Source organism: Suricata suricatta, chromosome 15 (genome assembly GCF_006229205.1).
Source record: "Suricata suricatta isolate VVHF042 chromosome 15, meerkat_22Aug2017_6uvM2_HiC, whole genome shotgun sequence".
Classification (NCBI taxonomy): Eukaryota; Metazoa; Chordata; class Mammalia; order Carnivora; family Herpestidae; genus Suricata; species Suricata suricatta.
Genome location: NC_043714.1, coordinates 53,332,197 through 53,357,299, shown reverse-complemented (window position 1 = coordinate 53,357,299; position 25,103 = coordinate 53,332,197). Strand labels below are relative to the sequence as shown.

At 34.6% G+C, this 25,103-nt stretch overlaps 1 protein-coding gene across 3 annotated transcripts in view; it reads left to right on the top strand.

The window, feature by feature from the left end:
* CSMD3 (CUB and Sushi multiple domains 3) overlaps window positions 1–25,103 on the top strand; it is a 1,185,533-nt gene that overhangs the window by 987,607 nt on the left and 172,823 nt on the right. For 2 of the 3 annotated variants that reach the window (XM_029923715.1, XM_029923714.1), the window contains 4 exons: window positions 3,606–3,719; window positions 4,216–4,311; window positions 5,869–6,072; window positions 19,517–19,641. In XM_029923715.1, the coding sequence (XP_029779575.1) occupies window positions 3,606–3,719; window positions 4,216–4,311; window positions 5,869–6,072; window positions 19,517–19,641 (539 nt within the window). The remainder of the gene's footprint in view (window positions 1–3,605; window positions 3,720–4,215; window positions 4,312–5,868; window positions 6,073–19,516; window positions 19,642–25,103) is intronic. The other variant, XM_029923716.1, reaches the window with a different exon arrangement.

Genomic DNA, 25,103 nt, shown 5'->3' with positions numbered 1-25,103 from the left:
CATTAAAAAATAATTTAAAAAAAGAAACACCTTAGTGTTTATATACCCTATTCTAATAGCCTAAGAGCAAAGTGCTTCTGATGTTCAACACAGATCTCCAAAATAAAGAAAAGCAGCATGAAGGTGAGACACAGAGAATTCTGTATCTCTGTTGGAAACAGAGAAAGAAGATAGAGGGCTCACTAGTCATTCCAAAAGACATAACCAGTCCAAACTTAGGGAGTTAATTGTAGTCCTAGAAATAAAAAGGCGGTCCAGTCATAAAGTTGAGGTGTCTAGGTCAGTGTTAAAGGGTTTTTTTGTTTTGTTTTGTTTTTTGAAGAGAACATAACGTGACTCCATGCAAATATAAGACAAACGTATCAAATTTTTTTCTTGTATCAAAATTTTTATTTAACTCAAGAATTAATGAACATTTTGGTAAAATACTACAGTGGCTCATCAGAGAATTCAATAACCAAATATAGATCAGTGGATAGGTAGATAGAAAGATAGATAGATATGGAGTGCTGAAGTGAATTTATGGAGAGATACAGAACATGTCTGTCCATTGAACAATAATCCATTGAATATACCACAGCCCTCAAAATACCGGTGCCCCAGGAAGTATGCTGAAAATATCTCACTTACCTAAAAACAATATCCAGGTATCTTGGGATCCATCTTAAAGTCTTTCACAATTTTTTCCCTGCAACAGTCTCCACCATGGCAAGGGTGAAGTTGGCCATTCAGAATATTTTAGAAGCAGAAGACCTGCTGTCTTGAGTGTAAGAAAATAAAGACATTTGTGGACAGAATGGGGAAACAAACAATAGGCTTACCATTTAAGTCTTAAGATTTCTGGCTAAGATTTGGTTCAGGCCTGTACCATAATTTAGTGAGACAATACTCAACCTGGTAAGGTGTAGGAAATCAAATCACTATGCAAATGTTCTTGATATTTCATACAACAAAAAACTTATTCAAAATGTTTTATTTTTCTTGTAGTAGTTTACTATGCTCTCAGAGTAACTTGTTTTGTCTAATAAAAGCTGTTTTTACTTTAAGATCTCCATTGACTATGTTAATACACAGTTAGATAGCAATTAAAGAGTGGTAGCTGGGGTGTCTGGGTGACTCAGTCAGTTAAGCATATGACTCTTGATTTTGGCTCAGGTTATGATCTTACCATGACAGGGCAGAGCCTGCTTGGGATTCTCTCTGTCCCTCTCCCTCTACCCCTCCCCTGCTTGTGTGTGCTCTTTCTATCTGTCAAAATAAATAAACTTAAAAAAAAAAAAAGAGTAGTATCTTATTACTACTTAGTGCTTCAGAAGGTAAGATTCAACACTCCACTCCTTCACCCCCTACACTTCTCGATTCTCCCCACTGGCATTTCAGAAACAGCACAACAAATTACAAGCACAAGTTCCTAAGAACACTCCAAGGTCATGCCATGCAATTTTCATTGCTTAAAATGATGCAAATACTCTGTGTTAATGGCTATGTTGTTAAAAGTTACCCTTTTCACTCTGTCACTCTCTCTCTCTCCCCTTCCCCTGCTCAGGCTCCCTTTCTCTCTCAAAATAAATTAAAAAAAATTTTTTTTAAAGTTACACTTTTCAACATTCCTGTTCATAAGCGACACAAAAGTCTGCTCAACCTGTAGAAAAATAACAATGTGAACAAGAGGAAAAAAAGATTTGTTCCTGCTTTTTCCTTGGAAAAGGCTCTTGGATGACTCTGGTTTTTTGTTTTGTTTGTTTGTTTTTGTTTTTATTTTTGAGCAGGAGGTCGGTTATTTTGTTTTGCTTTATAGATGTTGTTTGTAATGTGGTGTTCTGCTTGGGAACTGGGCATGTTTTCTAAAGAAATATTTGAAATATTTAAGCAGAATGATTTAGGGGATATTGAATTTTAAAGTTTTTTTTTTCTGATGTCTTTCCAACAAGATATAAAGAATAGTTTATCTACCAAGAGCCTCGTTGCACAGTATTCTTAGCAAAGCTCCTATAATTAGGCTAACATGATTTGAGGGGCGGAGGGGGGCCCCTTGGATAGGCAATGGTGACATCTGCATTGTCATAGAAGCTTTCAAAGACACATCCGAAAACAGAGCAAACACCAATCTAAGCAAATACAAAAACAGAAAACAGACATTTTCTTCATATTATTTTAATGTTTTTGAAATAGCTTGGGATTTGGTAGACCAACACATGGATCTTTTAAAAAGGTCTGGACTGAAATTTCATATGACTTGTAAACTCTTAAAGCAATTGACTACATGTATCTGATTTGATAGAAATATAAATTTGTTTTCAAGACTTCGAAGCAATGTTTTCAGGAGGATTAGTTATAAAATACAGCACATCAATATTTGGGAATGGTTCAAACCAACAATTGTATCTGTATTCATTTCCCTTTACCCCACAAAGAACTGGACTGAGATCACCAGCTTATTTTAGCAGGCCAAAAAAGAAAAAAAAAAAAAAAAGGTATAGCTTTGTTTATAGTGTTATGTGGATGTGTTCATAGGCAAAACTCAGCATGTTTCAGATGAACTAGACTGTCTTCAAAGCACCACAAAAGGATGATCATAATCTTGATTTAAAGTGTAAATAATAATGAACCTTTAAAATATGTGTATTCATTCAATATAGTTTAATTACACTAATGTGATTTTGAGTTTATAAAAACTACCTTGTTTTTACATTATTAAACTATTAAGAAATTGCTCTTTTAAACCCATAGTTTTTCTATTCAATAACATGTTTTAAGGATAATTTTTATTATCTATTTTATTTATAAAAAACATAAAGCATAAGCTTATTTCTGCTCTCAGACAATTCTTTTTTTTTTAAGTTATAGTTTGGGTCATTTCTATAATAAAAGTTAGGGTATAGTGAAAAGTACAAAATAAGGAGACATTTATAAATATTTATTAATGAATACGTCAGATCTGTACTTACCATGAAAAAGCAATCATTTTGTAAAATTTTATATCTCAATTGTTGAGGAATTATAAATAATACTTACTTATTTTAGCAGAATATTAACAATATGTGCTTAGGAATCATTTTTGAGTTAGAATGTGAATTAAACACTGTACCTGAAAAGAATCTTGCTGATATTTTTCCAGTGAAACTGTTACTCATAATGGTACAGCATTTCAAAGCAATCTAAAGCAATTCCCCTAAATTAAAACATTATCTTATATAAAAGAGGAGAAAAAAATTAGAAAAAGGGAAGAGAGTCACAAAGTGGAAAGAACCAAACTACCAATGGTAAAACAAAAAAAGAGTTATTATAAAGTATTAATCACCAACCTTATGATTTCTGATCTCAAAATACATGCTTTACCCATTTAATTTATTTTAAATATAGTATCTTAAAAATTTTATTGCTTTTAGGTCATGGTCATTACCTTTATGACCTGAAATACATGTGTCAGGCATGTCAACCAATTGGCATCTACCCTCTTTTAAAGGTAGAAAAAAAGATGAGTATTATATTGTAATACTTTGTTCTCTCTCTCCTCCTCTTTCTATTTTTTTTGTTTTTTGTTTTTTGTTTTCGTTTATGGATGGTTGGTGATTTGTTTGCTTCTCCTGGTTCCTGTTGATCAGTGGTGTTTGGCCAGTTTGTATTTTTCCAGACATCACTCCACGATGTTGTTGAGGTGTATGATGGGCCAACTCAGCAATCTTCTCTGTTATCTTCCCTCTCAGGATCCCATTCAGGTATCCTTTAATAGAACTGCCATGCATCAGTTATTGATTAAAGACTGACTGTGATTGGTTTTGTAGTGAAAGTTGAGATTTATGTCATCCATATTAGAAGTAAACTAAAAATAGAATCACTCTTTATTGAAAAAAAGTAGAAACACAGTAGTAACTCGAACGCTTGAGAAAAATCTAACCAACTATTTTTGGGGCATTGTAATCAAGTAAATATAATATTTAGTTACTTAGTCTGTGGTGTTAAATGTAATATAAAATATTAAAGGATTATTTTTTAATGAGATAATCTGTATCAAAATGTAATTAAAGCATTCTGTAAAAAGGTTGTGACTGAAGCTGAACCCAAAGAGAATATATTGTCAGAGATAGGATAATATTGAAGTGATTTGATAGAACATAGATTGACATTTTCAAAAGACAGTGTAAATTAATATAATATGTTAGGTTTACTGAATGAAATTATTTATGATATCTTAGTGTTTGTTTTGTTGAGTAGGAGAATCCCTTCCACTGAGTTCAGGTAATCAGATCACAATTCGATTTACTTCAGTTGGACCAATAACAGCTAAGGGATTTCACTTTGTTTATCAAGGTAAGTGACCCTGTAGCCTAGAAACACACTAAGGAATGATATCAGTTTCCTCATGCTATGTTCAGAGTTGATTGAATGATGAGCTCCTCCTACCATATAGGAGAGATCAAAGCCGTGTTTTGTTTTGTTTTGTTTTGTTCTGTTTTAAGTTTTGCCCTGTTCCCTCCCTTCTCACTGGAGCACTGTTTCTTTGACCAAGGTCAAAAGTGACCTATTGCTTACATCATCATTTTCAAGTATGATTTTTCTTCCTTCCAACATATTGTTTTAAAACATCTATTTACTTTTCTGACAACTCTTCACTCTCTACATATTCTATTTTCCCCATAGTCTAGCATTCTAAATTAAAAATGTGCAAAATTGTGTGCTGATGTACTTCGACATGCAGGGAAATCATTATTTCATTCTAAAATTTTAGTTTCTCATTCTCTCAGATTTCAGACTTTCTTCATGGCTATTAAATATTTTTGTACAATTGAAAGTTTGTTTACAAAATTTGTCTCTCGCCTTGCATAGACAAGGCCTTATATTACCATTAAAATAAATGAAGACCTATAATTTCAAATATTTTAATTATTATGCTCATGTAGTAGTTGAACTTTATTCCTAAAACACTTATAAACATTTGTTATTTGATATTTTTATTAACTCCTTTTATCCCATTTATAATGTTAGCTATAATATTACACTGTTTCATTTTTAATACTATTCCTTCATTAAACACTCTGTGATATAATGAATTTAAAAAGGCACTATTTCAAGTCACATAAGAGGAATCAATCTATTTGGAACGCATCATATCATTTTTGGGACAGTTGTCAAACTCCTTAATACCATCTGTATGTGTTTTAAAAAGAAAAAACATCCTGTTATCATTCTATTTTACTAAAACAAAAAAAGTCACAATCGAGGACATACCTATAAGTCTAAAAACAATGTCAAATTTGATATTGTATGATTATTAAAATTAAAACTTCTATTGTTGTTAATCTGTCTGACTTATATTCTACTTAGCCTTGAACATAGTTATTGTCTTTATCAATAACAAACATACTTTGGACAACTAAGTTTGTGAACATGCTGTGAAATTAGAAAATGTTGTGTTTTCTTTTTTAAATCAATGAAACTACTGAAAAGTATATCGTGACATTACCTCATGTGACCTGCCACATATTGTTTGAACTTTGTATCTCAGGTTAAAAAGCAAAAAACATTTTTTTAAATTATCATCTCATAAATTGAAATATCTAATTCAGATTACTTTGTTTTATTAATAAGAGTTTGGTAAAACAAAAATAAATTTTAAAACTTTACTTGATGTTTAAAGAATCAAAAGTAAAATGGTTTTTAAATTAAAAATCTTGATGACAATAGCAGTATTCATTTTAACTTGTATTTTATTCTCTATGAATATCAAAACTTTTAGAAATGTGTTCACGTTGTTAATTTGAGTGCTGATAAAAAGTGAAGATTTCTTGGAGACTTGTTTAGTTACATTTTGAAACCTGTACTTTTCTACCAAATATGAAATTACAATAAAAAATTATTTGTACACAGCTGTTCCTAGAACAAGTTCCACACAATGCAGTTCTGTGCCTGAACCAAGATTTGGAAGAAGGATTGGCAATGAATTTGCCGTTGGTTCATTGGTTCTTTTTGAATGTAATCCAGGATATATCCTCCACGGATCCATCGCAATTAGGTGTGATACAGTTCCCAATTCTTTGGCCCAGTGGAATGATTCCTTACCTACTTGTATTGGTAAGTTATATATTTGAATATTTTGTGATTGTACATATTTTATTAAAAAAATTTTTAATGTTTACTTTTGAGAGAGAGAGAGAGAGAGAGAGAGAGAGCATGAGCATGAGCAGGGGAGGGGCAGAGAGAGAAGGAGACACAGAATCTGAAGCAGACGCCAGGCTCTGAACTGTCAGCACAGAGCCTGACACGGGGCTCGAACCCGCCAGCCAACGCAAGATCATGACCTGAACCTAAATTGGTTTCCCAATGGACTGAGCCACCCAGGAGCTCCTAATTGTACATCTTTTATATGAAAACTAGTTATCTTGCATCTGTCAAGAATTCAGTTTTATCTAATAGTTATAAATTAATCTTTAAATACTTCTTAGTTATGATGTACCTAGATATGCAAGTGAATGTGGATATTTGATACAGTGGAGGGGTAATGTGATCAATGAAAAATATTTTGTTAAATTAGCTGAATAGTGTCCTCATCTATTGATTTATATGGATGAAGATATATGTGCATATTGCCAATAACACAAAATTTAAATGCTAGTGATATGGGCGGTTTAAATAAATATCTCTAACAGAGTATGCAGAGTTTCTGATGCCAATATGTAAAGAATTTACATATCACTTAAAGATCTCAGAAATTGATTTCTTTGGCTATATTCTACTTTGGCATTAAAAGAATTACAAAATATGCATTAGAAAATAGATTTTTTTCTCTTATCTATTAGTTATAAATATGTAAACTAAGAGATTTTTCCAGTCTCTCACAAGTCTAAGTGGTAATGCTTTGAATGAGGAGAACACATTGGGCTAGCCAGATCTTAATGTTTCAAACTTTATTTTTGCAATACTGTACATAATTTCAATTGGTAAACAGAATATACACTTTCTACCTTTATGGTCTCTTAACCCTGGTATATGATATATGAAACATATTAAAATATTCTCTAAGCCATAACACATTTAGAATTTTATATTATTTTATGATAATTACAATGATTTTTGATTCTTGTAGAGTTCCATAGGTAGGAAAAAGTAGGTTAGGAAGTTTATTTGTTCTCTGTCCCAAGTACATATCTAGAAATTATTTTCTTTGGTTACAGAGTGTTGCATTAAAAGAAGAATGGTAATGCTTAATCACAGGTTAAGAAATAGTTGTCAGGAGTTGAATTCTTTCCTATTAAAGTTTTATTGGTATGTGATCTAGAAAATATGAAGAACATTTTTTATAACAGATAAACACAATTTTGTTTTTATTTTAATAACTCAGTTCCAATTGTTCACAGAATGTGCATGTGTTATATGCACACATATAACATACACTTATAAACATGTAAAATATATTTTAGTAACACATCTTGTGATACCTGAAGATGAAGTTACATGCATCTAGTTTTATTTATTTTTATTTTATTTTATTTTTTAAATTCAGGTTAGTCAACCCAGTGATTCATCTCTTATATATGCCACCCAGGGCTCATCCCAAAGAGTGCCCTCCTTAAAGCCTGTCACCCTTTTAACACATACCTCTACCCACCGTCCCGCCAGCACCCCTGTTTGTTTTTTATATTTAAAAATCTCTTATGGTTTTCTTCCATCTTTGTTTTATCTTATTTTTCCTTTCCTTTCCCTATGTTCATCTGTTCTGTTTCTCAAATTCCACATATGAGTGAAATCGTATGATACTTGTCTTTTCTGCCTGACTTATTTAGCTTGACATAATACCTTCTAGTTATATCCATGTTATTGCAAGTGGCAAGATGTCATTCTTTTTCATTGCCAAATAGTATTCCATTGTATGTATGTATGTATATATGCCACTTCTTCTTTATCTATTCATCAGTTGATGGACATTAGGGCTCCTTCCATAATGTGGCTATTGTTGATAGCACTGCCATAAACCTGGGAGTACTTGTACCCTCTTCAAATCATCATTTTTTTTTTCCTTTGGATGAGTACCTCATAGTGCAATTGCTGGATCATAGGGTAGTTCTATTTTTGATTTTTTGAGGAACCTACATACTGTTTTCCAAAGTGGCTGCACCAGATTGCATTCTCACCATCAATGCAAAAGTATTCCCCTTTCCCAGCATCCTCACCTATATCTGTTGGTTTCTGAATTGTTAATGTTAGCCATTCTGACAAGTGTGAGGTGGTATGTCATTGTGGTTTTGAGTTGTATTTCCCTGATAATGAGTGATTTTGAGAATCTTTTCATGTGTCTGTTGGCCATCTGGATGTCTTCTTTGGAAAAATGTCTATTCATGTCTTCTGCCCATTTCTTCACTGGATTATTGTTTTTTGGTTGTTGAGTTTGGTAAATTACTTATAGATTTTGGATACTAACCCTTTTATCCAATATGTCATTTGGAAATATTTTCTCCCATTTCATTGGTTGCATTCTACTTTTGTTGACTGTTACTTTTGCAGTGCAGAAGGTTTTTATCTCAATGAGATCCCAATAGTTCATGTTTGCTTTTATTTCCCTTGCCTCCAGAGACATGTCAAATAAGAAATAGCTGCAGCTGAGGTCAAAGAGCTTGCTGCCTGTTTTCTCATGTAGGATTTTATGGTTTCCTGTCTTACATTTAGGTCTTTCATCCATTTTGAATTTACTTTTGTGTATGGTATAAAAAAGTGGCCCAGTTTGATTCTTCTGCATGTTGCTGTCTAGTTTTCACAGCACCATTTGCTAATATGGTTACCAATTTCTTAATGCTTTTTATTTGCCAGGTTTCATACTGAGTAGTTTAAATACCTATTCAGTTTAATCCCCACAGCAAACCAATTGATAAGTTACTTTCTGAATTTACAATTGAATAAATTGAGTCTTAGGTGGAGTAGTTATTTTTATTTTTTATGTTAATTTGAGTGAGTGAAAGAGAGAGATGACACGAGTGGGCAGAGTGGGGAGAGAGAGAAAATCCCAAACCGGCTCTGTGCTGTGAGTGCTGAACCCCATCCCATGGAACTGTGAGATCATGACCTGAGACAAAACCAAGAGTCCAATGCTTAACTGACTGAGCCACCCAGGCACCCCCACCAGAATAGTTATTTTTAAACTGACAGTACATAGTAAGTGGTGGAGTAGGGGCAGAAACTAAGTTGTTCTGACTCTAAACCTCAACCTAAATGATAGAAGCCTGCTTCTCTTCAGGTTTTGATTTATAAGCTAATGCTTTCCTAATTCGTTATCTATGTTTTATTTATAATGTGAGATTTCTTACCCTAATGAAGTACATTTTCGAAAATCAACAGTACAGGAAAACAAATCATTTGCAGTTAATATTCCTCCTATTTTTTACCTAGCATGGAGATCATGTTAATAGAACTAACAGATCTTCCCCTTTCGGTACTTTTATACTCTGATAAAGACAAAATAGATAATGTTTCTCCTGTTAGGTCACAGTATATGTTGACTTCATACTCTTATAAAATAGTAATAAATAAATTATCCTAAACTAAAGGACCATGAGCTGAGAGAAATGTTCCTATATGTCTATGCCAAAATCAGTCATACAATATGCATAAATCGGAAATTACATTGCTTTAAATTAGTTTAATAATTGAAGACAGACACATGATAATAATAAATCTCTTCAGCCTCACAATATTTTTTAATATTTCTTTATACACATCAGGAATCAGTCATTATTTTTATCTCACTTTTTCCAGTAATTATTTACATAATTTGTGTTACTTTTAGTTTACTTATGTAGGTATTGATAGAAAATATCACTACCATATAATAGAAGATAACTAGGTAAGTAACTGTCTTCTTTAGTTTCATATACATGATGCAAACTCCTTGAAGATAATCATCTATTATAAAAATAGAGTGATATAATGACATCTGGACATTCATAAACTAGCTCATTAATCTTTAAATATCATTCAAAAAATCTATCTCTTCCTCTAGTCTGAGTGTTCAGAGAACCTACATATGCAAAGTACTGAAGTGTAAATCTATAAATTACCTCTTAAAGGTCCTATTTGTATATGTATCATGTTAATGTCCTCATTAATGGGGAAAAGTCATAAAGAATCACGTAAAACTGAGTAAAATCCCCCAAAGCTCCGAATTTTAGGTTCTTAGCACAAGAGTTAATTAAGTCATGGGAAATAGTCTTCTGCTGTGACCTCAGCACTGAGATGTGGTGAGTTACTATATGATCCTGGAAATTTTACACAATTTCTCATTCTCAATAGCCATATCAATGAAGATGGTTTCCTCATAGGTTTATTGTGATTATTAAATGATTTGGCATGGTTCCTGGAAAATGATAAGTACTGAAAAATTCGGTTGTTTTTTGTTGTTGCCAAATCCAAATCTTCCATTACAGAATTAAAAGAAAAGACTTTAATTCTAAAGGTATTGGTTCATGAATATAGAATTTACATGCAGTGCTGACAAAAGGCTTAATACCATCGATTTTTATTTGTTGATATGTTGTTTTAATAGCACTTTAAAGTTAATAAATGTAAAATTTATCCCTCAAGATTTTTGCATCTTTTTTAAAAAGGCTAAAAATATGGACTCCTATCATCCTTTCCAGTTCTAAGAATTTACAGTCCCTTGAATGCAACATATTTTTTTGTACTTAGCATTTTGAAGAGAAACATTGGATGAAATATAATGGAAATTTTCTTGGGGAATAATAGTTATTATTTATTAAGATATGCTTTTTGGGGAGATTGAAATTTCTTTCCATCATTGACACATTTAAGGACAAATGGTTGAAAAGGAACAGACATTAAACAATAGACATATGTTCATGACTGGGTTTGTTCTCATTGTTTGCAAGGGTATAAAATTAAAATGAAGTTAAAATTTAAACAGTGATTACTACAATTCTAATTGTTCTGGAGTATATATGTTTAACCAATTTTGCATTCAGACTTTTATTCTGATTTTGAAAAGTAAGAAAAAAAAAAAACTTCATTATCCAAAGACAATTATTTTCTCCCCAAAAGTATGAAAGTGAGACAGGGTTAGAAGAAGAAAGATGTAAAAAGATATTTAAAAAGGAGTAAAACAAGGGGTGCCTGGGGGCTCAGTTGGTTAAGGATCCAACTTTGGCTCTAGTCATGATCTTGCAGTTTATGAGTTTAAACTCTGTATTGGGCTCTCTGCTGTCAGCACAGAGCCTGCTTTGAATCCTTTGCCTCTCTCTCTCTCTCTGCCTCTCCCCTCCTTGTGTGTTTTCTCTCTCAAAAATAAATAAACATTTTTTAAAAAGGAGTAAAACAAGAAAAATGAAAGGACATTTTAAGAATAAGAAAGGGAAATGAGAGCAAAATAATATATAGTAGGATACTGAAAATAAGAACTCTAAACCCTAAACATAAACCATTTTTGTTTAAAACAGAAAAAAACTGGGGCACCTGGGTGACTCAGTTGATTAAGCGTCCAACTTCAGCTCAGGTCATGATCTCACGATTCATGAGTTCAAACGCTGCATAGGGCTATGTGTTGGTAGCTCAGAGCCTGGAGCCTCCTTCAGATTCTCTCTCTGCCCCTCAGCTGCTCACACGCACACTCTCTCTCTCTCAAAAATAAATGAAAATTAAATGAATACATAAATAAATAAAACAGAGGAAAACCCCTATTCTATAAGATTATTACAAAGCTTGTCTAAAAAATATTAATGAAAGAATATGTTAGTTTATTTTTGTTTGTTTGTTTCAAGTTTTTATTTAAATTCCAGTCGGTTAACATATAGTGTAATATTTGAGTTTCAGGAGTATTACAAAGCTTTTTCATATGTCATGTGTATCAATCAGTTGATTAATCCCAATGTTTTTGCCATCGGAAATAAAAATCCATGTAAATAGAAGGAAGATGATGATATTCAACTGTGGTCATTTCAGCAAGGACAGGATCTCCTACCAGGTACTAAAGTCTATCAAAGACTTTCAGATCAGACCCTAGTCCATGGCTGACATTCAGCTTAAGGAGTAAATGTTAGTAAACTGTCCCCAACCTGTCTGAATTCAGCCTCACTTTCTACTTTGAGAGCAAAAGATGAAGTAGTCAGGAGCCATTACAATGTCTCTGTCAGAAGTCCACCTATTTGTATGTGGGTCCTTGGCCTCTTAGAGAAATCTGTCACTGTGTGTATGGAGAGTCTGAACATAGAACAGACTACCTTTCATCTTGAATTGGTTTGAAAGTGTATACCTAGTAATAGAAAATTGAATAAGACAACTTGTTTTCTGCTCAGTCCATATGAAAAGGACATATTATCTTATGCCATTTGAGAAATAATGTGCACCCTATAGAATAAGTGAAATCCAGAAAATTGAATATATCACAGAAGAACATATGGCACCTGTGTGAGACTAGAAATAGAAAGGTGCTGATTCTTAATGACACTCAGATGATAACTCAGTTTATGTTCTACCATTTGGTCCAACTGCTAACCTGTACATAAATGAAAATATACTTGTATTTCTTTTTTTTTAAACTTTTAAAAAATGTTTATTTAAAAAGAGAGACAGAGAGAGAGAGCTCGAGTAGGGGAGGGGTAGAGAGGGAGAAGAGAGAGAATTCCAAGCAGGATCCACACTCTCAGCACAGAGCCTGACATGGGACTTGAACTTTTAAACCGTGAGGTCATGACCTGAGCTGAAATCTAATTGGAAGCTTGACAGACTGACCAACCCACGCACCTCACTTATATTTCTCTTTTTAACTGTAAATATTTTTAGCCTCAAAAAATGTCCTGAATACAAATAATTATTTCTTAAAGTATTAAGAAAAGAAAAGTTTTGATGTCTTAAATATTCACTTATGAGAGTTAAACACACAGGTTAGTATCAAAGTATTATTTTTAATTTAGCTCATTTTCAATATCTCTTCATGCATAAAATGTTAACTGCCTTAGGCCTTTGTACTTTCTATTTCTTCTGCCTGGAATATATATCCCCAAGATATTTTTAAGGTTTACTTCACCATTTCATTCAACCTCTAATCTTCCTTGCAGCCTATCTTAAATAATTTTCTGCCACCATTCTCTATTTATTTATCCTGCTTTTCTTTAATGGCAATCACCTATCTATTATATGAAGTTTGGTTTGGGGTTTGCTTATTTTTTGTTTTGTTTTTAGTTTTTGCCCTTCTCTCCCCTAACAATATATTGTTCTTACGTTCCATCAAAAGAGGACCTAATAGCTGGTCAGTAAACATTTGATGAATGAATGAATTTTAACAATTAACTGTGATAATTTCCTGAATCCTTGCAGAGGTCAAACAACGCTTCAATTTCCCACGACCAGGGCCCGTGTATTTTTTATGTCAGACCTTTACCAGATGATGATGCTCTCGCTCACTTTGCTTGCTTAGAGTTCACAAGCCATGGGAAGTTTAAAACCCTCCTGATTATTTTCTGTAGGAAAGAGATATAGGTAAACCACAAACAATAGATTTACATATTATATGGGTAATTTTATTCTGAGAAAGAAAAATTCTCTATTTATACTTTACAGTTTAAATATAATCTTTGACAGTCTATTTACAGGATTTTATGATTGTATTTTCTCTACTGTTCAAGTGAATGCTCAGTTAACAGCTTAAGCCAAGTGAGCATCCATTTGAATCAAAAGAAAGCAGCTTTCTACATTCCTAATGACTTTCATCTCAATTGTATTATTTCAGTGTCACGGTTCTTACTACTGCTATCAACACTTCCATTTTTTTTATTACAGTAAAGCACAATAAAATGTTCAGTAATTTTGCAAAAACTGACATACTGAAATTAAACTGTTGATTGGAAAGCAGCCCATCAGTCATGATACATGAATTGTAGAGGATCCCCACATTTACATAACCACTATATAAAGGATATTTAGTAATCTTGCACAAATGTCATATCACATCATTCTTAGGCAAATTATAATTAAGTACAATGATATTTTGATAAGTACCTGGGACTTGGAATAAATTTAAAACTAAAAATTATGCTGAAGACTGAATTTTTATCTTCCAAATACCACCTTGTTTCACTTCAGATTTCTTAAAATTATTAGTCTCCTAAAAACCCAAGTTCCAGTCCCTCTGAGACTCTGTGATTCAAATAACCCCCTGCAGCCTCTAATAGCTCTGACAATATATGGCTTTAGGCATCAGTACTTTTGTTAGTGGGAGGTCTCTTTTGAAAAGGCCCTGAACCTGCCACGTAATGCCCTTAGGCACCAAGTCTTTAATTAGCTACTTATCCCATCTCCTTTATCTGCTGGGTTTTTTTTTTTTTTTTCCCCTCAAGACCTTTAGAATTCTAGAAAAAGACTACTTTTACTTGTACTAGCTCCATGGCAACACCTGTTTATATTGTCTTTTCTTAGAGCAGGAGAGAAATAGATGAAGAAATAAATAACAGGCTCTGAACCCATATTCATTGACTCATTTATTCATCCATCCATTCATCCCTGAAGCAGTTATTCAAAATAATAAATGGCAATTAGCATTTGTAAGAACCACTATTAAGCATTTTTAAATATTTATTTATTTATTTATTTATTTATTATTATTTTTTTTTTAATTTGTTGAGAGAGAGAGAGAGAAGCACACACAAGGAATGGGCAGAGAGAAAGAGGGTGAAGGAATCACACTGTTAGCGCAGAGCCCTGTGTGGGGGCTCAAACTCACCAACCATGAGATTATGACTTGATCCAAAATCAAGAGTTATATAGACTACCTGACTGAGCCCCCCAGGAGCCTCTAAGCATTTTCTTTTTTAATACTGATAGCAACACCAGGAGGTAGATAAGATTATGATTTATCTTTTATAGAGAGTTAAACCTCTATGGTTTAGAGATAAAAGCAGAATTAGGATAAAAGGAGATCCCAGGCTGCCGTCTAAAGCCTGTTCTTTTAATCCATATGTTATATTGTATAATAGGAGTCAGTAGGGAAATGTAGAGTATATCTTTTTAAAATAGAAAACAGATGTTGGGTTATGTAATATGTGTAGAAATTGAAACATTATAAAATATTATGTGTGTAGTAATGCATTTTGAGAATACTTTTATAGTATTTTTTTATATTGTTATGTGAAAATTCATACTGTTATATGTGGCTTATTTAGGAAGATACTGGGAGAAAGGAATAATGCAGGAATGGTAAAGAGGGACCTGTAACCACAATGCATACACAGATACAACCAGTCAGTCAACAGTTTATTCAACAGGAATTTAGTGAGTGCTTACTAAGTATCAGTCTCTATTCCCACTTGGAATAAGAGGACTAGACCATAGTTTACATTTTAGTGGAGGGAAATAGAGCAACACATCAGTAAATGTGTACTCTTCTTTCAGACAGTGCTAAGTACTGTGGGGGAAAGTAAGAGAGGGGCTAGAGGTCAGAAGAAAACAGCAGGGCATGCTGCTGTCTTATATCCAAATGAGATGAAAGGAGGGGGGTGTTTAAAAGTCTGGGAGGTAAATGAGTGTACAGACTATGAGGCAGAAACAGATCTTCACATGTTCAAACAACGGTGAGAATCTGAGGTGTCCGGACCACATGAAAGATGGCCAGCCTGATCGAAGAAGAGTTCGGAGGTGGAGCCAATGCAGAGGCCAAACCATATACAGCCTCAAAGACTGTGGGGAGTTTGACATTTCTCAAAGCAGTGAGGGAATTCAGTGAGCTAGGGAATGATGTGGTCTTAGTTTCTAAAAAAATCACTGTGGCTAGGTAAAGAGGGGTGAGGCAACAGAAAAAAGACTAAATAGAAGGCTATTGTAATAGTGGAGAGGAAAAATAATGCTAATTTCAATAAGAAGGTCATGGTCAGTGATGAAAATGGGTAAGCTTCATGACATATATATATACATATATATATTTTTTAATTAGAGCTGAGAAAGTTTACTGATAAGATGAATGTAGAAGAAAATGTGAACTTGAATATATGAAAGAGAAATTAAGATGAATGAGTCCTGGATTTTTGGCCCGGAGCTAGGTGAATCGTAGTGGCGTTTACTGATAAGGAGAATGGTATAGCTGGAGGAAAATTTCAAAAGTGTTTTTTTAGACATATTAGTTTTGAGATACTTATTAGGCATATTATTTTAGGGTTCTGAGCGAAAGTTAGAATTAGAGATAAGCCTTTTGTGACCATATTGTATAGATGAAGGAAATAAATGCCCTTGTTGAGGGTGTTGGTTAGAAAGAGAAGATGGCATCAGTCACAGAGTTACAGCATTTAAAGGAGCAAAGAGGCTGAACTGCTCAGAAATGAAAGAATGAAAGTAAGAAAGGAGGGGGGAAATAAAGAAAGGAAAGAGAAAGAGAGAAAGAAAGAAGAAAAAGGAAGGAAAGACCGAAGGAAGATTACGAGTATAACCAACGGTATAAAGCAAAGCAGGACAGCGTGGTATCCGATGGTCAAGCAAAGAAAAGGTCAAAGTAGATGAAGTGATTAACAGGAGTAGATAATTATTCATAGATTTAGTCAAGTGTAAATTAAAAATTGAATATCACATTGCAGCAAAATATTATGGTGACTTTGATATAGTCATTTCAATAGAGTGAGGATAAAAGCCTGATGGATGGAGGACAGATTGGAAAGTGAGGGAGAGAGGCTTTGTCACTGTAGCAGTCAGGAAGGAACACTCAGAATGAAACGGGTAGATGAGTTAGAATCTTGGCACCACAGTGAGCAGAGTGCCAGACAAAAAGGTGATTGCTTCATCTTCCCAGACTTCAGTCAATTGGAAGATACTAACATATAAAAAGATTATGAAAACATAATATAAGCTATCTATGATAGAACTGTATAGGAAAGAACTTGGTGCTATGGGGCACTTAGTACCTTTACCTCTTGCTGACCCCCTTATCTGCTATCAGGCAACATTGAAGGACCACAGGTGGTAGTCTTAGCTCTTGGGGGAGAAGGACACAGCAACTCACAGCATTAAGAGGGTGTATCAGGTGAGTAGGCTAAACCGGATGAGGCTTGGGATGCTGAAATATTGGAAAATCATGGGAACATATTTGCCTGGAAATGTAGTTAGAGCTTAATAAAATTATGTACATATATATATATCTGTAGAATGAAGGCAGTAGGGAGATTTTTGAAGGACTTTGATCAGTGAAATTATATGAGCAAATTTTAATTTTAAAAAGGTCTTTTTTGAGGTGCCTGGATGGATCAGTTGGTTAAGCATCCAACTTCAGCTCAGGTTATGATCTCGCACACTGTGGGTTCAAGCCCCATGTCTGACTCTGTGCAGACAGCTCAGAGGCTGGAGGCTGCTTCGGACTCTGTGTCTCCCTCTCTCTCTTTTCCCCTCCCCTGTTCATACTCTGTCTCTGTCTTTCTCTCTCTCAAAAATGAATAAATGTTAAAACATTTAAAGAAAAAAGATTATTTTAACAATAACATGGAGACATAGTACATGGATAAAATACCCACCCTAAGGAGGTCAGCTGAAACGATTAATGTAGAAACCTAGAAAAACATGTGAGTGAAGTAGGACAGTGACAATGACAGGGAAGAGCATCTGCATTTGCTTTCTTTTTTTTAATTTAATATTTATTTATTTTGGGGAGACAGAGAGAGTGCAAGCAGAGGAGGGGCAGAGAGAGAGAGAGCTACAGAATCTGAAGCAGGCTCCAGGCTCTGAGCTGTCAGCACAGAGGCCAACATGGGGCTCGAACCCACAAAGTGCAGGATCATGACCCGGATCATAGTCGGACGTTTAACTGGCTAAGTCACCCTGGTGCCCCTGCATGTGCTTTCAACTCAGAATCAGCACTTCATCGATCACTTATTTATAATCCGCTTTGGGGGTGAAGCTCTATTCTAGAATTCTTCTTCCACTCCTGGCGTATTAATTCTCAAGTCATCTAAAACTGTTGATTTTCTTTTTAAAGGAGCTAAATCTGTTCTGACCAACTTAACCTGAATCAATATATAACCCAGCAACACAGATTTATAGAGAAATACAACAAAATGACTTTTTTTTTAAAGATACATGTTTACACTATTAAAAATATTTGTAGCTCTTTTGAGCAATTGCCCTAGGTTTTTGCATTAGGCTTTGGAAGTGGCAGAAACCTTATTAACTTAAAGAAAATATGAAAGACATATCCTGATACCTTACTACTCTAACCAGAGACCAACAAATACTCAAAGACCATAGTGCCAGTGGTATCTAAAATAACAATAGTTGTAGAAGGAAATAGTAAAATGAAATACAGTTTATTGACCTCTCACTGTGTTCCAAGCAATGTGGTGGCTTCTTTGTATACATTATCCTATCCATGTATTTTTCACAAAAGCCCTTTTTAAACAATTGCATAATCACAGACAAGGTATCTGAGTTTCAGAGAGTTTAAGAACATGTCCAGCATCACACATATTTAAAATTTAAGTTAGGTCATGCCCAGAACCAAGCTGACAGTACTAGGGGTGTGGGAATTTTCCTTTAAGATGAGTACTTTTAAAAAGTGATAGAAGCCTTTATTGACTTCGGTTCTACACACTTACTCTCTCTTGTAGTGCTGTGCTAGCAATTACCAGACTGGCACCATACACAGGCTCTTTCTTCTGCTCAAGAGTATGGACTCTGGAGCCAAATGATCAGTGCTCAAAAAAAAATTTTTTTTAACATTTATTTATTTTAAGAGACAGAGACAGATCATGAACAGGGGAGGGACAGAGAGAGAGACAAGAGGCTCCAGGCTCTGAGCTGCCAGCACAGAGCCCGATGCAGGGCTCAAACCCATGAACCATGAGATCATGACCTGAGCTGAAGCTGAAGCCGGACGCTCAACCGACTGAGCCACCCAGGTGCCCCACATCAGTGTTCAAATCTTACCTTCACCTCTTACTAGCTTTGTTATTTTGGGCAAGTTATTTAATCACTACTGATGACTCTATTTCCTGTAAAATAAGGAGAATAGTTATTTACATCTCACTGGATTGTTGAGAGGCTTTAATGAGTTAAAAATCTGTAAATTGCTTAGAAGAGTCCCTGGCAAACAATAGGCTTTATAGATTATTATCATGGTATTGTTATTATCATCTGCATTTCTCCTGAAAAGGTGCTATTACTCCTCAAAGGATGCTTGAAGAAAAAAAGTAACAGATATAAAATAATCCTTCAACAAATTCTGTATCTACATATGAGCAATTTTAATGCAAATGTGCCAATGCACTCTTTAGTAATATACTAAAGATGATACACTGTCATTGAGTTTATCGTAATATGACTTTAGACTAATGCCATTAAAAGGTTATCCATTCATGTTGTCTGATCATTTTAAAAAGGTTTTAGGAAGGAAGACTTAATTTTCATTGTTCTAATGAGTTTTAAAAAAATAGTAAGATTTGGCTGTGTTTGCAATTGTTATATCTGTCTAAGATGTTATCTCTGACCTTTTCACTTATTTTAATCCTCTTTTTTAGAATTAACTCCCTCTCTTGAAATGTTTTACTTTTAGTGCCCTGTGGTGGAATTTTAACTAAGCGCAAAGGGACTATTTTGTCTCCTGGTTATCCTGAGCCTTATGACAACAATCTAAATTGTGTATGGAAGATCACAGTGCCAGAGGGAGCTGGCATTCAAGTAAGGAAATTTAAATTTTTCTTCTTTTCACTGAGTGTTTGAAGTTAATCCTTTCACAGATGATAGGATGAAGGTTACATCTAAAGGGTTAGCCAGTGTTTCAGTGGCCTGGTTGAATGTAGTAGAAAGAGACTTATTAATTTTTCACCTGCAGATAACAGAAAATCAATTCAAGAAGGCATAAGCAATAAGAAGTGTTTGTTCCACATGACATGGGATCTTGGTGTAAAGGTTGTTTATTTCAGAGGTTCCGTTGTATTATTCCTGACTTAGGTTTTTCCCTCTCTGCTCTGCCATCATGGCCTGTTGGCTTAGTTCCTAGTCTTCTTTTCTCATGATCTTGAGATGGCTACAAAACCTCTAACAGAAATGGCAATTGCCAAAATGGAACGTTTCTATCTATCTACCTTTACAATGGTTAAAAAAAACTTTTCAGAAATCCTTCCAGTAGACTTTCTCTCCTGGGCTATTGACCAAAACTGTAAGAATATCCATTCCTATGCTATACACTGACCAAAAGCAAAAGATGTATTATGATTTGGATCTAAAAAATAAACGTTAAGTACTTAGATTAAGCAAGGGGCTCAGCTTCCCATGATGTACACAGTCCTCATTTAATTGAACAAAACCAGTTTTCTTGTTAGCAAGAAAAGTCTATAAACAATCTAACACAATCTACCATATTATTTCAACCATAACCATTTTAGGGGAGGAGAAATTTGACCAGTTACTCTGTATTGCAAGGAGATTGTTTCTGCATAAATTGATGATACTTGACTACTGAGTCAGTATATATCCCATGGAAGGTAATTATTCTTCATAAAATATTACATAATCTATATTTCATAAAAATAACTTGATTACTTCTCTGAGTCATAAAGGTTTTTCCTTTGGACACTTGAGATATATATCAGTTATGGGAAAAGTAGCCAAGAAATCATCCATTAAAACTTAATGTAAATGCTAGTATAACTTTCAGTTAAAAAAAATCAACTTTTTGAGTTTATAAATTTTCAGAAAATTACTACTAACACATTTTAGGTCAGTTAGCTAATGAGAAAACATGAGATTACATTTTCAGTGTTTTAAAGACATTCAAAATCAAAAGACTATAGATCTATACTTATATTCTGGCTAGCTGAATAGTAATTTTATGGCCAACTTGTAAAATTCAGATTAAGCCAATAAATCCTATCTTATCATGGGTAGAATAAACAAGGACTTTATTTTATTATTTTTTTTTAAGTTTTTTAATGTTTATTTTTCAGAGAGCTAGAGTGTCACAGTGCAAGAGGAGGAAGGGCAGAAAGCGAGGGAGACACAGAATCCCAACAAGCTCTAGGCTCTGAGCTCTCAGCACAGAGCCAAACACAAGGCTCAAACTCAGGAACTGCAAGATCATAACCTGAGCTGAAGTTGGACACTTAACCGACTGAGCCACCCAGGCACCCTTATTATCAAGGATTTTAGAATTGCCCATATTGCAAGTTGTATAGAAAATCCACAAATGAGATGATACTTTAGAGCCTTCATGGAATGTTTGTTATATAGTTGTCAGTTTATCAAGGTTATCCTAGAGCATCTCCATATTGATATCAGCTTGTCCACTTCTATCTCATTTTACAATAATTAAAACCGTAGCATCTCTTTTAGTCTCATCCTTTATCATGGAGGCTTGCAATAGGCGTCAGCATTCAATGCTGTAACTGAGCTGCTCACACCAATCACTGAGGACCTCTGTATCATTAGATCTTTTGTGTTGCTCACCCTGCTTATTCTGACAGAAACACTCTAATCCTGCCCATTCTCCTCTCACTCTCAAAACATGTTTTTTTCTTCTTGGTTTTCATGGAACCAATACTTTCTTTCTTTTGTTTTCTTTTTTGTATCCATGCCTCTTGCTTCCACATCTAGGAACACAGTCTCCTCTTCCTACTCAACACATCAGATACAGTGTTTGAGAGATTCCCGGGTTTTGTTTATTTCGCGTTACACCATTCTCTCTGCCATCTTGTCTACTTTCATGTTTTGGCTGCCATTTGGTACTGATGATGTCCAGGACCTGCATCACAGCAGACCATCAGCAAACATTTCTTAGAATGAAGAACCAAGGAGCACCTGGGTGACTGAGTTGGTTAAGTGTCCAATTCTTGATTTTGGCTTAGACCATGATCTCACAGTTTGTGAGCTAGAGCCCCATTTTGGGCTCTGTGCTGTCAGCACAGAGCCTGATTGGAATTCTCTCTCTCCCTTTCTGCCCCACCCCTGCTTGTATGTGCTCTCTCTCTCTCACTTCTCTTTCTCTCTCTCAAAATAAATAAATAAAAATATAACCTAATAAATGATAGTTTTCAAATGTAAATATCTAACCCAGAGCTTTCACCTAAGCCACATGCCATTTATTCAACTGCCTCCTGGGCATTTCAGCTAAACTGCTTGATGGAATTTCAAATTCATCCTGGTCAAACTGACTTCATAATTTTTTTCTCATTATTATGGGTATCCTTCAGTGTTTTCTTTCTCAGAATCAGCCCCTTGTCTATTCTGTTGAACAAGCTGAAAATCTTGATAACTTTTTTCCCTTTCCTACTCTACGCAACAAAATCTGTAAGATTTGTCCTTCATAGATCTTTCAAATAAGTCTATTTCTCTCCATCCGTATTTTTACCACTTAAGTTTAGGTCATCACTCCATCCCAGGTTCTTATTCTCCTCTAGATCTATTCCTCAGAGGACAGAGAGAGTAACCTAAAAATAAAAATCTGATGCTATCACTTTCCTGCTTCCACTGTGTCCTTAATTCCTTGACACAGCTGATTGTACCTTTGTGCTCTGCCCTCATTTCTCACCTCTTATATTCACACTATTTTAGTTCTTTATAAAAGACGGGCTCTCTCTGCCTTTGGGCCTTTGTGCTTGGTGCCCCCTTTGTAGGCAACACTCTCCTTGATCTCCCTTTATTTGGCTTCTTCTTAGTCATCATTTCTGTGTCAACTTAAAACCAGTTCCTGTGGAAGACTTTCTGTGAACTTGAGGAAAGGGTAAGTCCCATGCTGCACGTTCTCTTAGGTCTCTGTGATTTCCTTATTATAGCATCCATCACATTTTACTATTACTACTTACTTAATTATCCATAAGTTCATGAGGGCACTGACTAAATCTGTTCTGGCAGCTAGCACGGTGTCTGTCAGTATATGCTTAGTAAATATTTTTAGAATGAACCAACGGATACCTCCACAAGCAGGGTTCTGGATATTTTAAGGAGTTTGGATAGCATGATGAACTAATAGGAGATCTGCAGAAAAAGTGCACAGTATATCACTTGTCCTAGCCAACTGCTCTTCAAAACCAGACACTTAATATCAATGACACTATAAACTGTTTCACTGAGGAAGTATTTTATTTAATGGCTACACCTTAGAAAACAAATTTTGAATTTAACAGAGCATTTATCAAACTTATAGAGTGTGAGGCATACTGGACTTTTCATCTAAAATACTCTAAATGACCACCAAACCTTTTTTCCTAATCGATCTCTTATATGTATGGTACTTTTAGACATACCACTAAGTCATAGAACATTATAGAACACATGCACACACATATGCAATATGTGATTTATACTTGAAATTTCACTACCTTTACCTAAAAGCTACCTGGCCAGTGTACCACGTTTAAAACAATACTTATTTCATTTTATTCAGTTAGGATAAATATGTATGTGAATAAAGAATTAGATGGATATTCAACAAGTCATATATGAAATGAAATGTGACAACCACTGAAGGAAAGAAAAGAAGAAACATTTAGAGTGCTGAAAAACTTACAGATAATCTAGAATGACTGAGCAATCTTTAGAAAGAGCCTCAACAAATAGACAAATTTGTTATATTAATTTTACATGAAAAGTTTGCTGTGAGTAGTGTATTCATTTGTTGCCTGTCTATTCTAGCAAAGTATATCAATAGAGCATTCCAAGGGGGCTGTGGTAACAGTTTTCAAGAAAAAGAACAATCTTTATGTGATAGACCTTGGGAATCCAATGTTTGTTATTTAATTGTGTCAATTTGTAGAATGATCATCATGACTTAATATAATCTAACAAGCAAATTAAAATGAAATTTGAATGTCTATATGAGGAATATCTGGTTTTAGGGGTTGGAAATTCATTACCTCATAAAGCTACCCTGTTGTCATGATGGACAGCTCCATCTAATGCAAAATTCTTCTAACCAGGGAATCAGTAGCTGCTTCCTTTTAAATCTTTTACTTGACTCTGTCTCATTTGGCCTTTTGTCACTGTGGGTCCTTGGTCATGCACCCGAGCCTCCTACACCCTCTGTGTTTCTTGTGCCAAATTACATCCACGATTTGACCAGACTCCTAGTGGCAAATTGTGTTCGTTTTCTGTGGCTGTTGCAAATTACCATGTACTTGAGAGCTTAAAATAGCAGAGGTTGATTTTCTCACAATACTGGAGACTATAAGTCCCAACGCAGTTTTACTGAGCTAAAACTCAGGTGCTCACGGGGAAGTGCTTGGACCCTCCACTTTCACCTCTGCGCAGGCTCTAGGGGAGAATCCTTTCCTTGCCTCTTCTAACCTCTGCTGGCTGCCAGGCATTCCTACATGTCTGACTATATCACTCTATTTTCTGCTCAAATGGTCACATTGCCTTTTCTTCTGTCTGTGTCAAATCTCCTTTGACATCTTTCTTATAAGAACACTTACTATACTTAAGGCCCATATGAATAATCCAGGATAATCTCCCTATCTCTAGATGCTTAGTTTAATCCATCTGAAAACTTTCTTTTTCCATATAAGGCAATATTTATAGGCTCCAGGGATGAGGACCTGACTGACATCTTTGGAAGCCACTATATTGGGTCTGCTATACATATGTATCTAGAATTAAACAAATTTTCTTCTTTTCATTAAGGAAATAGATTTTCCTAGAGATGTCTTCATTTTTGTTTTTATCAACCCTCGATCTCAATAACTCAGGGAAAAAAGAGAAATTGTTCTTAAGTCTCCCCCTCACTTCCTTCCCTTATTTAGATTATACAAAGTCGAGGAATCTTCCCAGTAGCACACAGGTGACATCTTAGTACCCCTTTCCACTCTTCATTCCTGCCTCCGTCTTACTTTAGCTTTCACTTCTTCTCATACAGACCACTGCAATAGACATTGAAATTGTCTTTTTACTTGTGTTTTCTTCATCCAATGCAGTACTGTAGTTAAAGCAGTCCTGATTATTCTCCTTCTAAAACCTTCAGTGGACTACGCCTCAATTGCATAATCATTATGCTGGTCTTAGGTCTTTATGTCTCTTAGCTGAGATAAGTTAAATCCTTAATTCACCCTGGGCACTATTGTCAACTAAAAGTAATTTAATTTTTACAACATTTATCTGAATTAGAGGCCTTTGTTATAATGATGTATATAAGAAATTGAAGGTGAGGA